Source organism: Ovis aries, chromosome 6 (assembly GCF_016772045.2).
Source record: "Ovis aries strain OAR_USU_Benz2616 breed Rambouillet chromosome 6, ARS-UI_Ramb_v3.0, whole genome shotgun sequence".
In the NCBI taxonomy this organism is placed as follows: domain Eukaryota; kingdom Metazoa; phylum Chordata; class Mammalia; order Artiodactyla; family Bovidae; genus Ovis; species Ovis aries.
The window spans coordinates 98489744-98505880 of NC_056059.1; the positions used below are offsets into that span (position 1 = coordinate 98489744).

The 16137-nt window shown below is 39.6% G+C and overlaps 1 protein-coding gene across 22 annotated transcripts in view; it reads right to left on the reverse strand.

The window, feature by feature from the left end:
* LIN54 (lin-54 DREAM MuvB core complex component) overlaps window positions 1–16137 on the reverse strand; it is an 83750-nt gene that overhangs the window by 31734 nt on the left and 35879 nt on the right. For 13 of the 22 annotated variants that reach the window (XM_060417358.1, XM_060417347.1, XM_015096603.4 and 10 more), the window contains 2 exons: window positions 14015–14138; window positions 5163–5305 (listed from right to left, as the gene is read on the reverse strand). The exons of 6 other annotated variants lie outside the window; for them this stretch is intronic. In XM_060417358.1, the coding sequence (XP_060273341.1) occupies window positions 5163–5305; window positions 14015–14138 (267 nt within the window). The remainder of the gene's footprint in view (window positions 1–5162; window positions 5306–14014; window positions 14139–16137) is intronic. 3 more of the 22 variants (XM_060417355.1, XM_060417356.1, XM_060417357.1) reach the window with 1 other exon arrangement.

Consider the following 16137-nt stretch of genomic DNA (forward strand, 5'->3'; position numbering starts at 1 on the left):
AATGACCCAAGTGAAACAAAGAAAAAGTGGGGAGGGAGCAGAACAGAGCATCCAAGAGCTTCGGAACGATCTCAGTCTAGCCCTTTTGAAACCAGAGTCCTAGAATGAAGAGAAAGAAAAAATGAGGCAGAATAAAGAGTTCAAGAGATATAGTCCAAAGTTTTCCAAAATAAAAGACAATAAATCAGAAGTCCAAGAAGCTTTAAAATTGAGATACATACCCGTTTTTGGCATAGTGGTAATGGTAAAGAACTCACCTGCCAACGCAAGAGAAGTAAGCAACATAGGTTTGACCCCTGGGTCAGGAAGATCCCCTGAAGAAGGGAATGGCAACCCACTCCAGTATTCTTGTCTGGAGAATCCCAGGATTCATGGACAGAGGAGCCTGGCAGGATACAGCCCACGGGATCGCAAAGAGTTGGACATGACTGAAGTGACTCAGCATGCATGCATGCACTTTAAAAAGAAGAGAACAGGAACAAAACACACATCTCACATAATAGGTCCCCCCTCCCAGGTTCGATGGCGGGGTGGAATCACAGACCGCACTCAAGGGGTCTGCAGGGGAAACAGTGCCATCCGGAAGAGTCAGGTATCCGTTAGAGAAAAAGATAAAGGAATCTTTGAGGAAGAGGTTGAGGGCTTAGGGGATTATTTTGCTCGTGAACCCCAGATAGGGTATGGTGGTAGGGTTTCAAGAGTTGAGGGTGGGTAGTGGGTAAGGGGGTGGGTAGCAGGTAAGGCAGAGAGGGCAATGGCACCCCACTCCAGTGTTCTTGCCTGGAAAAGCACATGGACGGAGGAGCCTGGTAGGCTGCAGTCAATGGGGTCACGAAGAGTCAGACTCGACTAGGCGACTTCACTTTCACTTTTCACTTTCATGCACTGGAGAAGAAAATGGCAACCCACTTCAGTGTTCTTGCCTGGAGAATCCCAGGGATGGGGGAGCCTGGTGGGAGGCCGTCTATGGAGTCGCACAGAGTCAGACACGACTGGAGCGACTTAGCAACAGCAGCGGGTAAGGGGACAGAAGATATTGACAACTTCAAGGAGATCAGATGTGAGAAAGGAAAGGTAATCAAGGAGTCTGGCTCTTTTGATGATAGCCAGTACCATATAAACAGGAATAAATCATGAGAGAAGTCCTGGCAGATTCAAGGAAGATGATGGTCAGATTGTGAGTGCTGGCAGGGAAGGAAGGATGGGTGTTTGAGGTTTCTTTTGACCACTTTCGATTAATGGGAGAGCAAGGAAACCTCCAGCAAATCCTGACTTTTTAGTCTTTTTCTTAATTGATTGATTCTTCTTAACATTTGACATTTGAGACCCTCTTCCCTTCCCACTTCTTTAAGTTTCTCACACTACCTCTCTTACTCCTTCTCGTCCATTGGCTTCTTTTCTTCTGCCCACTCTTAATATTCTGTGGTTCAGTCCTGCCTTTCTTTTCACTCCACACACAACCTCATGCTCCCTGATGGACTTCATCCATACACACAGCTTTAGCCACCACCTACATTCAGCTTCCTGATGGACATCCTCCTTTAGACAGGCAGTGGGCACTTTAATGACAAACAGCTCCAAGAGCTAAACAGTATCTGTTTGCCCAAACTGGCTATTCCTTCTGTATTTCCTCTCTAGGATAAAGGGATAATGAGAGTTCTCTCCTGTCTTAAAATGTGGCTCTAGCGAAACCTTCAAAGATGAGAACGACAAATGATAAACTCCCCCATTCTCTAAAAAGAACAAACCATTCATGCCAGAGTGAGTTGCTAAAAGACAGTACCCCTATTATCTACCTGCTGCCTATCGAAAATGAAACAAAACAGACTAGAAACAGAAGTGAATTCACAAACATAGATAACGCTAGGGCTTTACATCTTAGGGAGAACAAGGGCAGGGGTTCCCCCAGAAAATCTCTGGGACAGACTGGGAAACTTGACATCTCAATCTCTGGCTGGCGATATACTGAGATAAAGGAACTCTTAAGCCCATTTGGGTCTAGCCACCAGAAGGACCTGACATACATCCCCAGGAATTTAGGCCTTATGTGAACAGGGGTCCCAGCCTGTAAAAAGCAAGAGGTTAGATGGAGGGACTTCCCTGGTGGTACAGTAGATAAGAATCTGCCTGCCAATGCAGGGGGATATGGGTTTGATCCCTGGTCCAGGAAGATCCTTCATGCCTCGGTGCAACTAAGCCCAAAAGCCACAACTACTGAGCCCATGAGCTCCAACTACTGAAGCCTGTGTCTGTTCAGAGTCTGTGCTCTGCAAAAGAGAAGCCACAGCAATGAGAAGTCCGCTCACTGCGGTGAAGAACAGTCTCTGCTCACCATAGCTAGAGAAAGCTGGCGAGCATAGCCAAACGTAAAATCAATAAATAAATAAGTGATTTTGTAAAAAGAGGTTGGAAGAAGCTTCAAAGCAGCAGAGCAAGGACACACAGGACCACAGTTAGATGAGCTATGTTTCTACCACTGGGTTCTATAGGTTTCCCATTAGCCAAAGAGATGTAGAAGGGATAAAGCATGTGCTAGGCCAAAGACATGTGCCATCTCGAGGAAGCATACTCAGCAGTGACAGGCTGTAGGTGAACTACAGGAGGAAGAGGGAGCGAGAAGACTGCCAAAGGCCGCTGGGGTGTGTTCCAGACAGGAACACCCTGGGCAACGTGCGCACACCACGGGGCCTGCAGAAACCATCCTAAACGCCCAATGCTAAAGGCCACACTTGGACACCTGCCACAGAGGGCACCGGCAGCCGGACTACAACAGTCCCAGTCACGTACAACTCCGTCCTTTCTCTTCTAACCTGCCTGCCAATCAGAAGTCAAGCACAGAAAGAGGCAGGAAATGGAAGAGTGAAGTAAAGCACAATGCCCCTCCACTGCATGGACCCTGCAGGGTCATGGTTAGATGTAAGTTACCTCCATTCAACTGGATGTGAGATTTGGAGTGGACTTTTCATGCCTTTGAATTTAATCATCACAATAAGGCTCATTCTTATAGTAAAAATGATGTCTTGTCAAAGAGGCAGAGAAGGAAGATTCTACGGGGCTACAGTCAAGGATAAAAGGAAAATAAAGCAAGTTCTTACTTGTATGCTATCAGATACAGCCCATATACCAGTCCACAGTGCCACCACCTACTCTTGTTACTCAAGTTAGGAATCTAGGAGTCATCCCCCAGAGTCTCCCTCTTCCCAACACCCTGGCATCCGGTCATTATGTGATACACATCGCTTCTCCCTGGCCCTAGAGCTACCAATCTAGCTTGAGTCTGAAGTACTATAATAATCTAATTTAATGATTCTCTACCCTGGCCTATACTTTATTATTATTATTTTTAAATTTGAGTATAATTGCTTTACAGTGTTGTGTGGCCTACACCTTAAATTTTTAAAATATTATTTGTAATACCTAGGCCCCAGCCCAGAGACTGATTTAAATGGGATCAGACAGAGGCCAGCCATGAGGTTTTCCAGAGGTCCCCAGGCGCTTCGCAAGTACAGCCAAGATTGAGAATAACTTAACCTACCTGATCTCTTCTAGAATCCAGGCTTACCTTCCTCCAAACTATCTTTCATTATGCTATAAGAGTCATCTTTTTAAAAATGCAAATTTCGTATTATCCCACATTTTCAATCTAGGCTGCCCCTTCAGAATCACATACTGTAAAGATTCCTGATACCAGGCCTAACTCCAGGCCAATTAAAACAGAGGCCCTAGGGATAAGAACCAGGCCTTGGTTTTTATCAGAACTCCCTAGATGACTCTAATGTGTAGACAAGGCTGAGCACCATTGTCCTAGAAGCAATGGGAAGTCACAGCAAGTCTTCAAGAACAGTACAATCCAAACTCCCCTGAGGGCAGAGAAAACTTGCATCCTACCTTAGCACCCTCAGCTTCCACACTACCAAAGCAATGTAGCTCCCTATACTACATTTATACATGGGCCATGCTTTTATGCTTTCATGTAAAGTATTACCTCAATCCACGCACAGCCAAGGCCCAAACCACCTTTAAGGTTAAGACCTTTCAGGAACAGCAGTCTTTGTACAAAAACCCCTGACACATACAGCAGGGCTCATCAATCCACTTGTAACCGTGACAATCCTGTAGAGTAATTTTTAACTTTTAAGACTAACTTGCCTACTAAACTACCTGAAACTAAAGCTGATCTATGTTTTTATGCCTAGCCTATCACTATGAAGAACACACAGTGAGCACTCAAAATTTCTGTTAAATTCATTCCATTTAAGTAAATAATTATCTGTGTTATTATGCAGGTAGGAGATCATTTTAATAAACTGTAATAGATACCATATTTATACCTTATAGTCAAGTCTTACTGAAACAGAAGCCAACAGTTAAGACTGTTTAAACATGTAAGGCAAACATTTAATGTTCATTCTATTCATGAACAGAGTAACAAGTTAAGGGAAAAGGCAGGTACAAATGGTAGTGTGTTTCCGGAATCCCAAGGATGGCACCTTACAGAATAGATTCCTGGCTTTTCCCTTGAACATATCCATTCAAATATACTGTTTTCAAAATGCTGCACTGTATGACATCTGTACGTTTTAGGAAACTGAGCTAAGACTACCTACTTCACCTAAAATGATAGGTACTTCACACTGTTAAAATGAAAACAAATTATGACAAGTTTTCAAATGCTTTGCATGGACTGTGTTAACCCAGTAATATGGTAACCAGCATTTGATGGCAATTGCTCATACTCTGGGTGCTCTGTTACCCAGCAAAATCTTAGCTCTCTACAAAATCAAGGACAGCTTAAGCAGAAGACGTCAATATCCTATTTTCAAAAAACCTGAATTTAGCATTTTAGAGTCACTATGTATGCGACTGACCCAAAGAAAATAATTGTGCACAAATATAAACTGAAGAGGAATCACATACTTACATAGAATACTTCATTCAAAAGATTTATGTTGTACCCACACGCACATGGGCCATGGAAATCATCTTAGCATGCAAAATGACTACTGTGTTACTACGCGTTTAGAACTAAGCTTTTTATCTGCCACACATTCTTGATTACTAAATCTGGTATTCACCAAATACCTATTAATTGTTTGGGAATATAAATAAAGTCATTAACCACAATACTTGACATTTGTGGCTAATTCTTTTTTTTTTTTTACCTTATTTGGCGATTTCAAAGGTGAGATGGCTATTTTATTTGGTGTCTGTGTTGTAGAATTTAAAGTTGATCCAATAACACCACTTTCAGATATTGTTATGGTCTTTGATGGAGTCCCCGGAGTAGACTGTGAAAGAACCCTACCTGCAAATGAGAGGCAGCACATCAGTTTGACTTTTTTCAATAATCGTATAAAAACGAATGTGGTGATGATTTACACCCACTGCAGTACATATGCTCAACACTTCACATATAGCCACATATGAACTGAAACACGTAAGGAGGTCTAATGAACCATGGTGAACCTACTGACCTATGATGGACCTAGACAGAAAGACACAAACAATGCTCTTTAGTAGCACTCAGCATCTTAATACCACCTTAGGAAAGTCCACAAAAACACCTCTGCTCACATTCTCATCAAAACTGTTTTGTGGGGGCTTTTCTGCCCGCTCTTGGGATCTCAGTTCTCCAACTAGGGAGTGAAGTCACACCCTTGCAGTGAAAGCACTGAGCCCCAAGCACTGGACCACCAGAGACGGGCCTCATCAATAATACTGTTAAGTGATACCTATCAGAAAATGGGCTCAGAACAAGTATGCAGTGTGTCCTGTGAAAGGGGTTCCCAATGCCAGGACGTGAATCCAAGCCTTAAAGCTTCAGTCTCTGTTCTCTACCTCAGCTTCTTCCTGTTTGAACTTAAACCTCAGCATACGATCTAAGTCCACATCTATAAAACAGACAGCTACTGGGCTAACTTGAACAGTCTGGAAATACACTTTCGGAACAACACAGAAAAACTACACTGTGTCTGGATGGCTAATGGAACTGGAAATCAGATGAGGTGTTGAAATATTAGGAATTTTTATCCTGGGTAGGAGAGGATTACAAAGACATGACAACTCCTCCAAATTCCTCAAAGACTGAGCGATGGTGCCATTTACCCTTCTGGTGCCCCCCATCCTGGGCACACAGTAGGACTGCCCTTCCTACCCCCATCTCTTCCCTGCGGTGAGACTGGGGCCATATGACTAGTTCTGACCAACAGACTGTGAGCAGACATGACGTGTATCATTTACTGCCTATGCAAGACCTTGCCAGGCTGTCTCTTCTTCCACAGCTGAGATGGTGGTTCCTCTGTCAGCCTGGGTCCTTGAGGGACCTTGATAAGACCCACCACTTCCGAACCCACAAGAGACATGTAGATAACCCTGAAGTAAAAATCTAAAAGAAAACTTCTTTAACTTCTGAGATTTAGACTGTTTATTATGGCAGAAAAACCAAGGTTGTCAGGCTGAAGGATCAGAACCATCGAGGTGCATAGCACTAATATACAGGAACAGAAAATTTTCAGTCTATCAGTAAGGAAGAACTTCCAAAAAAAATTTCCAGTTGAAATGACTGTTCTAATATGAGTGAGTTCCTACTCGCTGAAGCTGTATGAAACAGATGCTGGATAATCAAATCTACTGGCTAAACAGGAAACTCAAGCACTCAAGAAACAGAGAGGGTAGATAACTAAATTATCTCTAAGATCCCCTTAGATGCTATGATTTTGGACAGCAAGGAGATCAAACCAGTCAATTCTAAAGGAAATCAACTCTGAATATTTATTGGAAGGAATAACGCTGAAGCTCCAATACTCTGGCCACCTGATGTGAAGAGCTGACTCATTAGAAAAGACCCTGATGTTGGGAAAGATTTGAGGGCAGGAGAAGAAGGTGGCAACAGAGAATGAGGTGATTCAGTGGCACCACTGACTCAATGGACATGAGTCTGAGCAAACTCCAGGAGACCATGAAGGACAGACAAAGAAGCCTGGTATGCTGTAGTCCATGGGGTCGCAGAGCCGAACGTGACTCAGAGCAGTACTGAACAACAAAACAACAACTATTAGTTAAAGATGAAAGAGAAGGAGAGAGGAAGAAAAAAGATGGGACTTAACAGAAAACTAGCATGTAAGAGTTTCAGGGCTATTACTAATAGCAATTTTTTACAAATGAGTTATTAAAAAAATTTTTTTAAATGAGTTAAATTTTACCAGCCATTTATGAATTTTAAATTATTTAAAATATATTTTTAAAAATTCCTTTTACTTCATAATTACATTTTATATTACAGCCATACTCCTTAGTGAATTTTAGCTGAGAGTTTTGCTAGGGTTTTTCTAGCCTGGCTTACATCATAGCTAAGCTGAACAACAACAACAAAAAATCCTAGCAAACCCTACCCGGAGAAGGCAATGGCAACCCACTCCAGTACTCTTGCCTGGAAAATCCCATGGACAGAGGAGCCCAGTGGGCTGCAGTCCATGGGGTTGCTAGGAGTCGGACACAACTGAGTGACTTCACTTTTATTTTTCACTTTCATGCATTGGAGAAGGAAATGGCAACCCACTCCAGTGTTCTTGCCTGGAGAATCCCAGGGACAGGGGAGCCTGGTGGGCTGCTGTCTCTGGGGTCGCACAGAGTCAGACACAACTGAAGCGACTTAGCAGCAGCAGCAGCAAACCCTACCAAAACCCCTTTGACTATGTGGATCAATCCCTTTGACTGTATGGATCACAACAAACTGCGGAAAATTCTTTAAGAGATAGGAATACCAGACCACCTTACCTGCCTCCTGAGAAATCTGTACACAGGTCAAGAAGCAAGTTAGAACCTGACATAGAACAATGCACTGGTTCCAAATTGGGAAAGGAGAGCATCAGAGCTGTATATTGTCACCCTGTTTATTTAACTTATATGCAGAGTACATCATGAGAAACGTTGGGCTGGATGAAGCACAAGCTGGAACCAAGATTGCTCGGAGAAATATCAATAACCTCAGATATGCAGATGACATCACCCTTATGGCAGAAAGTGAAGAGGAATCAAAGAGCCTCTTGATGAAAGTGAAAGAGAATGAAAAAGCTGGCTTAAAACTCAACATGCAGAAAACTAAGATTAAGGCATCTGGTCCCATCACTTCCTGGCAAACAGATGGGGAAACAACGGAAACTGAGAGACTCTCTTTCCTTGGGCTCCAAAATCACTGCAGATGGTGACTGCAGCGATGAAATTAAAAGACGCTTGCTCCTTGGAAGAAAAGCTATGACCAACCTAGACAGCTCATTAAAAAGCAGAGACATTACTTTGCCAACAAAAGTCCGTCTAGTCAAAAACATGGTTTTTCGGGTAGTCATGTATGGATGTGAAAGCTGGACTATAAAGAAAGCAGAGTGAGGAAGAATTGATGCTTTTGAACTGTGGTGCTGGAGAAGACTCTTGAGAGTCTCTTGGATCAAACAAGTCAATCCTAAAGGAAATCAACCTTGAATATTCATTGGAAGGACTGACGCTGAAGCTGAAGCTCCCATACAATACTTTGGCCACCTGATGCAAAGAACTGACTCATTGGAAAAGACCCTGATGCCGGGAAAGATCAAAGGCAGGAGGAGAAGGAGATGACAGAGGATGAGATGGTTGGATGGCATCACTGACTTGCTGGACACGAGTCTGAGCAAGCTCTGGGAGATGGAGAAGGACAGAGAAGCCTGGCGTGCTGCAGTCCATGGGGTCACAAAGAGTGAGACATGACTTAGTGATGGAATTGACTGACATCATAACTAAATAAGTCAATTCTACAGAAACTAAATCAATCTGTATCAAATATTTTTAGAAGGCCACCCTCAAGCATGGAGCCTGCCTCAAGTAACATGTTTATCTGTTCTGATTTCCAAAACTAATACCTGTGGGATAAGCCTGAAGCCCCAGCAATCATTATTTTAAGAAAAAAGAAAAAAAAAAAAACTAACAATAAAGACACATTTTTATAAAATGCTCATTTTAATGACTATTACTATAATTTCTTGTTAAGCATTACATACATTTCAGAAAACATATATAAATAAAATCTCCAATTCCTGAGGATAACTGGTACCAAAAAATGCCACTTACTCTGAGATAACCTAGAGGGGTGGGACTGTACGGGAGGTGGAAGGGAGATTCAAAATGGAGGGGACATATGTACACCTATGGTTAATTCATGTTGACATATGACAGAAATCAAACCAATATCATAAAGCAGTCATCAATCAATTAAAAATAAATAAATATTAAAAAATAAAAACAACATGACCTTAAGCATTCTATCATCTGTCAAAGGAATAATAGTAAGTCAGAAGGTTGTTATAAGTAATAAAATGTGATTATAGTTAAAGTATTTTGTAAAATTTTAAAAATTAAAATGAAAATTGGGTAAGTACATCAAAAGAAAAGAAAAGGCCACTTAAAGTGAATTACATTTAAAATAAGGACAAAAATGTCATTGTAATTAACAACAACAAAAACCTCTAAAAGTTATTGGGTAATATTTCATAAAAATTCTGTTTATAATTTCAACTATACTGTCTCTTAGAATAAAGTGTTGAATTTGAGGGAGAGAGGATTCTTCTGAAAATTAATATGACAGCACAATGACACATCCTATTTGATGGGGAGATGATGACACAGAAGATGATTTCTGAAAAAATATCTCAGGATTTCATCAATTTTCCCAATAACCCTCTACATCCTTTAAAATTCAAATTACTCTCTTTTGAAGGGCTACTTTTTTTTCACCCAGATAGCATTTCTCCTGATTAATGTCCAAATCCCCATGTATCCTTGGCTCTTCATACAGACACACAAACATATACAAGTCACAGTCTCACTATGAAATCCATTTGTAAGGCATTTCACACTCTGCTGTCAGGTATTCTCCAAGAAACAAGAGACATAATCCAAAAAGCTACAGACAGGACAGGCTTGGGGCAGGAGCTAGCTTACCTGAGCCAGGACTAAATCTAAAGAGATTAATTCATTATCAAATATTTTAACTGATGAAGTTTACTCTAATATAGCAACTTGTTACCTTGCAAGCTCTGACAATGAGGACCTCTGTACCTCATTTAACCATCTCAAAAGTCACGTGAAGTGATGGGTTATAATATTCTATATTATTATATTTTATAGAACTATACAATACTATACAATAGTTCTATAAAATGATCAACATTTTATAGAAAGAAATAAGAGGAACAGAAAATATATTTACCCAAGATCAGGGAGAAAATTAATAGAAGAACCATGACCAAAACCCAAGTCTCCAAATAGCTCCTCCAACATACCACACCACACTGCCTCCATGATATACACATTCACTCAACAATACACATTCACTGAACACATTATGTACCAGAAACTGGAGGTACCAGAGACTCATAAAAAGCTAGTCATAAAAGGATAAACACTGTCTGATTCTACCTATACAAGATACACAGAAAAGTCAGATTGATAGAGACAGAAAGTCTCTGCTAGGGGCTGGGAGAAGGAAGAAATTGAGAAGTTGTAGTTTAATGGATACAGAGATTTAGTTTTGCAACATGAAAAGTCCTAGAGAGTGATGATGGTTGCATAACAGCATGAATATACTTAAAGCCACCAATGGTTAAAATGGTCAATTTCATATTATGCATATTTATCACAATTTTTAAAAATAATTTAAAAAAACTAAATGGCAAACAAAATCTAAAACTACTATTGAGAGAAATCTTAAGTGTAGTAGGGGAGACAGACAGGTAAGAAATCAAGTTTTACAATACATTAAGACTAACACAAACACTAAAAGTCACTGTGAAATGTAACAGAAGTATTCAAGTATTTGGTAGGCAGAACCAAGTTTTATGGAAATACGTAGGAGATGGTCAGAGAAAGAGTACCTTGCTAACCTAAGGATCAAAAAACTACGGGACAGTGGAGATAATCCAAAGATAAAATGGATGACTTAGCCATGAGGGAAGCAAAAACAACAATCATTTCTGGTAAACCCAACATTGCCAAGAGCCTAAGTTCTAAGAGAACATGGTCAATTTGATGACCTCTTAGAAATAAGTTACATCAATAGGCCTGGAGCGAACAGAAGGTGAAAATGAAAAAGGTATATATTAGATAATAAATGACTTTAATGCTAAGCGAGCTCTGGCATTTGAACCTATACCTGATGATATAAGGCCAGGATATGGAAAAGAAATGGATGTGACCAAGGAGATTTTAAGCAAGGAGTGACAAGATCAGCATTTTAGAAAAGTCAATTTTATAAACATTAAGTTCATCTTGACTGAAAGAAAGAAAAATGATTTTCATCTTCCAAGAGAAGCCCAAAAATCTTAAAAAGCAGTCTAAATGTAGTTTGAAAGATGATTGCTGCTAAGTCACTTCTGTCGTGTCTGACTCTGTGCGACCCCATAGATGGCAGCCCACTAGGCTCCTCTGTCCCTGGGATTCTCCAGGCAAGAATACCAGAGTGGGTTGCCATTTCCTTCTCCAATGCATGAAAGTGAAAAGTGAAAGTGAAGTCGCTCAGACTCTTAGCGACCTCATGGACTGCAGCCTACCAGGCTCCTCCATCCATGGGATTTTCCAGGCAAGAGTACTGGAGTCGGTTGTCATTGCCTTCTCCATTGAAAGATCATTAGCTACAACTTAAAGACAATGGAATCGCCTCGATAAGACAGTTCAACAGGAGAGCTATTTTGGTGGTTTAAATTTGGCTTACATGAATTTTAAAAGCTATGAACTACTAGTTACCAGTTGAAATTATCCCTCCAAACTGAACTTAACCCTAGTGAAATTTAACAGAAGTCTGTCCCTATGCATTTTGGGAGGGTTAATGTCTGTAATTAAAAGGTAAAGCTATGATTAGTGTGGAACACACTGTAAATAACCCAAAGACCCAGCAATGACATCCATTACAGTCAAATGTGAGAGGTACAATCTTGACATTACCAAATATTCACTCAGATACACTTCTGAAAAACTACAATTATTTAGCATACAACTCCCCCTGCCCCACTTGTGATTAAAAGTTTTAAGGGATGCTCTCAAACTCAAAAATAGTAAAGAACTTTACACTGAGACAGTCCTCCTAGTTAACCACTTCCACCCACCTTACCTTCCAAGGGTCTGGTGGTCCCTTTATCACCAGTATACCCAAGCCTTACTCATTTTCAGCCAACTGAAGCCCAGTTCCTAAGGCAGCTCTAAACCTAAACCCTTTCCAATTTTTCCTCTGGGACTATACCTAGCTCCCATGACAGCCCTCAAGACACAGCATCCTGTATAACCCCAAATCTCTACTGAAGACCAAAAGAAAAAGAACAAAAGGAGAATTTACCCAACACTGTCCTCTAACAACCACCTCCCCAGGCCTTTTCTCACTTGCTACAAAAGAGAAGCCTCCCTGCAAATAATTCAAAGCCTCGGGAAAACGATTAAGTCTTTGCCACTGACTTCAGAGTTGCCTACTGTTATAAAAATGCTTAGTTGCTCAGTCGTATCAGACTCCTCGTGACCCCATGGACCGTAGCCCGCTAGGCTCCTCTGTCCATGGGATTCTCCAGGCAAGAATACTTGAGTGGATTGCCATTTCCTCCTCCAGAGGATCTTCCCGACCCAGGGATCAAACCCAGGTTTTCTGCACTCTTTCTTTACCATCTCAGTCAACAGGGAAAGACAGTACTAGGTGGCTTTAATACATACCCCAGGGATGGTTTGTTAACATTTGAAGTACCTTCATAAAAAATACACATTGTGGAAATGGGTAATTAGCATTTGAAAGTCTCTAGTCAAAGTCTACCACCCAGAGATGCTTCCGTAAGCTCCTAGCACAATGGAAAGTAGAAATGAACTCCTAAATGGTGAAAGGAGTAGTGTTAGCGTAGCTCTGAATTAAAGACCAGCCGCTGTGGCCTGGAGCAGGAAACCGCAACCAGTTCCAGTATTCTTGCCTGAGAAACTCCCTGGGCGCGGGAGCCCTTGGGCTACAGTCCTTGGGGCTGTACCATGGCTGTGTGATATTCTCTAGAAGCACTGAGGTACCTGCCAGTCAAGAAGAAATAAGAGAGCTGGGCCAGTATGGAAAGAGAGTGAAAAGAAAATCAACGGTGTTTTCAGGGAGCAATAATGATGGGTTATGAACTCTGTGTTGAATAGAGATGAATTTAAGGACAGAAAAGAATTCGTTATTAATGAGTGGAAGAATTAATAGATCAGAGATTTCAAAGTGAAAGAACTGCCAGATTGGAAGTACAAAGGCAGATGAACTAGAACAATAAAGAGAATGAAATACTCAAAAATCAAGATTTTGGAGGTTTTATTGGTGATGACAAATTTTAATGTATATAATAAAAGAATTGGGCCACACTAAAGAATTTGCTGGTAAAAGTAATCAACTAAAATGCTGTTCGCACTGAAGTAATTATTATTGTCACGACAATTTTTTGTTTCACAGACAATTGCATACTGAAAATATTAAAACACTGAAACCAAAAATTCAAACAGAAACCATGAGATACTATACAATTACATATACTACTTTAAACTTACTAGGCTTTGCATGTGCTCGGAAGACAAACTGCCTGGATTCAAATCCCAGCTTGGCCATTTACTAGTTGAGTGCCTGTTCCCATACTGGCAAAATGGGGATGTTACTTGAACCTATCCCGTAGGATTGCCAGAGAATTAAATACATCACTCTTTGTGAAGGGCTAAGAACAGCATGGGGCCCACAGTAAACATTATGCAAATGTTAGCTGGTATGATCAGAGTTTGAGGCGTCACTTCTCCCAAAGGTATACCAAAAACTAAGGACACGAAGCGATGGACTGATTTTGAGATGAGGCATTTTGCTTAAAGCACACATTTAACAAGTGTAATGTATCTCGTTAACCAGTGTGATTTACAGTAACAAACACTGAAACATTTCAAGGTGATGGAACAGCCTTTTTTAAAACTAAAGGAAAGGAAAGCTTAACAAACTATAAAGAAATATAACCTGCAATGACTGGTGGTGATACTTGAGTTGTCTGTCCTGTAACTGCTTTACTATTAATTGGTTTTGCAAAGATCAGCTTCGTGATTACTGGACCAGAGGTTGGTGTTCGAGGCTTCTTAGCAATCTGAAATATATAAATAACTATGAAAACCATTTTTCTATAAAACACCTACTCAATCAAAATTAGACAAGACTGATATACAGAAGTACATGTGAAACCAGCTCAATTAACAAAAACATATCTCAGTATTAATATTAAAAACATTCAAAATGCAGCCATTCACCCAAATACTAATATCACATCCTTAAGCCATTATGCAATAATACCTTTGAATTTTATTTCAAATCCTTATCTTAGTCTCTGAGACATATGCATATCATGAAAACCAAATTAATTTTTAAAAATAATGTTTAAAATAAATGTTAAATAATAATGAAACTAAAAAATGGCATAGCAGTATTCTTTTCCAAATAACAAATTATTCAATAATAAAAGATGGAGTAGAATACATAAGAAAGCATAGTGCAAATGATAAAGACATCTGTAAATATAATCTCACTGGCCCCTGGAAGCAAAATATAAACCCACATTAAAGACAGGCTTATGACTTCATCTTCAACTTTAGATCTATGTATCAGGGGCAGATAAAAACTGCACAAGTTAATGCCTTAGGATACAAAGAGATATGTTTGGCAAAACAAAGACTATTCTGAAGGTGAAGCCTCTGAAATATTATTGACTAAAATATGATTTACTATAGTTTACTAGACTATAAATTCTTTGAAGGGAGAGTCTATGTTTTATTCACCTCTGATTTTACATAATACATGGTCCATTGTTGCCCTGAACTAAAATTCTTCACAAGTCAAGGAATGTAGAATTACTGATGTTTTTGTATTTAAATTATCAATGTATGCAAAGAAAAGCTTTTTCTAAAAGCCAGAAGCAGAAATTTAGCAATGACAAAAATCACAAATTTTCACAGCAGGAAGGACATTAAATATTAACTTTACCTTTGGCAGATATGAAAATTGAGGCCCTGAAAGTACTATTATTGGAAATAATAACTCAAAATGAACAAACATGACCAACTTAAATTACAAAACATACTAGAAGCTGCAACTGATCACAGAACCAGGTAAACATCAGCTCTGTACTCTAACTATAAATTAAACTTAAAAACATATCTTCTTCCATCTAGAATAAATTACTTCCTTACACTCAGAACACATTACTGACAAAACAAAATGTACAGGAAATACAAACCACCTTTAAAAAAACAAACCAGAGAGATCTACAACTACATATTAAAAAATATCCAGACTGCAAAACTCTGACATACCCAAATAAATCCATAATTGTACTTTACAAAACTGATGCTATTTGAGAGACATAAAGGGGAAATATTTCCCAAGTGTATTTACAGGCCCAGAACTCTAAAGTAAGTTAGAATAGGTTGTCTATTGACTTAGTATTAAGAATCTCAAGAGGCAGAGGTCCTGATATTTTTGGAAATCTGTATCTTGCAAAAAATAATCTTAGCTACAGTTTGGGAACTTAAAGTATTTCCCCATTTTTAACTGATTTTCACAATCACACAACAACACAAATACTTACCAACAAGGAAAAAAATGTAAACAATACTATCAAAAGCTCATTAATTATTCAAACGAACAATCTTAACTTGCCCGTGTGGTTTTGTTTCTTTAATGGAGCATAGCTGAAAATAAGGATTTCCAGTTCTGTTAAGGAACCTTGCTTTTTGTATCATGAATTAAACTACCCTAGGAGAAACTTAGTTTTATTAAATAGAACAGAGCATAAAGGATCATTTTTAAACAAATGTATCTAATTAACAGATTAACACAAAAATGAATCAGAAAAGGATATTTACAAATAAGACTGCCAAATATGTGATCAAATAATACATGCAGGTAATTTCGGGCACTGTGTTGTACAGATTTAGGAACTAATAAGGAGTTATGTTGTTCAAGACTGCTAATTATTTATTATCCTTACATACTATGCAGACGAATCATAGGAAGGGGTTTATGTATCTGTAATTAGGTGTAACTATCTCTGTTACTGCCTCTGGTTTCAACTGTCACCTCTTTCCTTCATT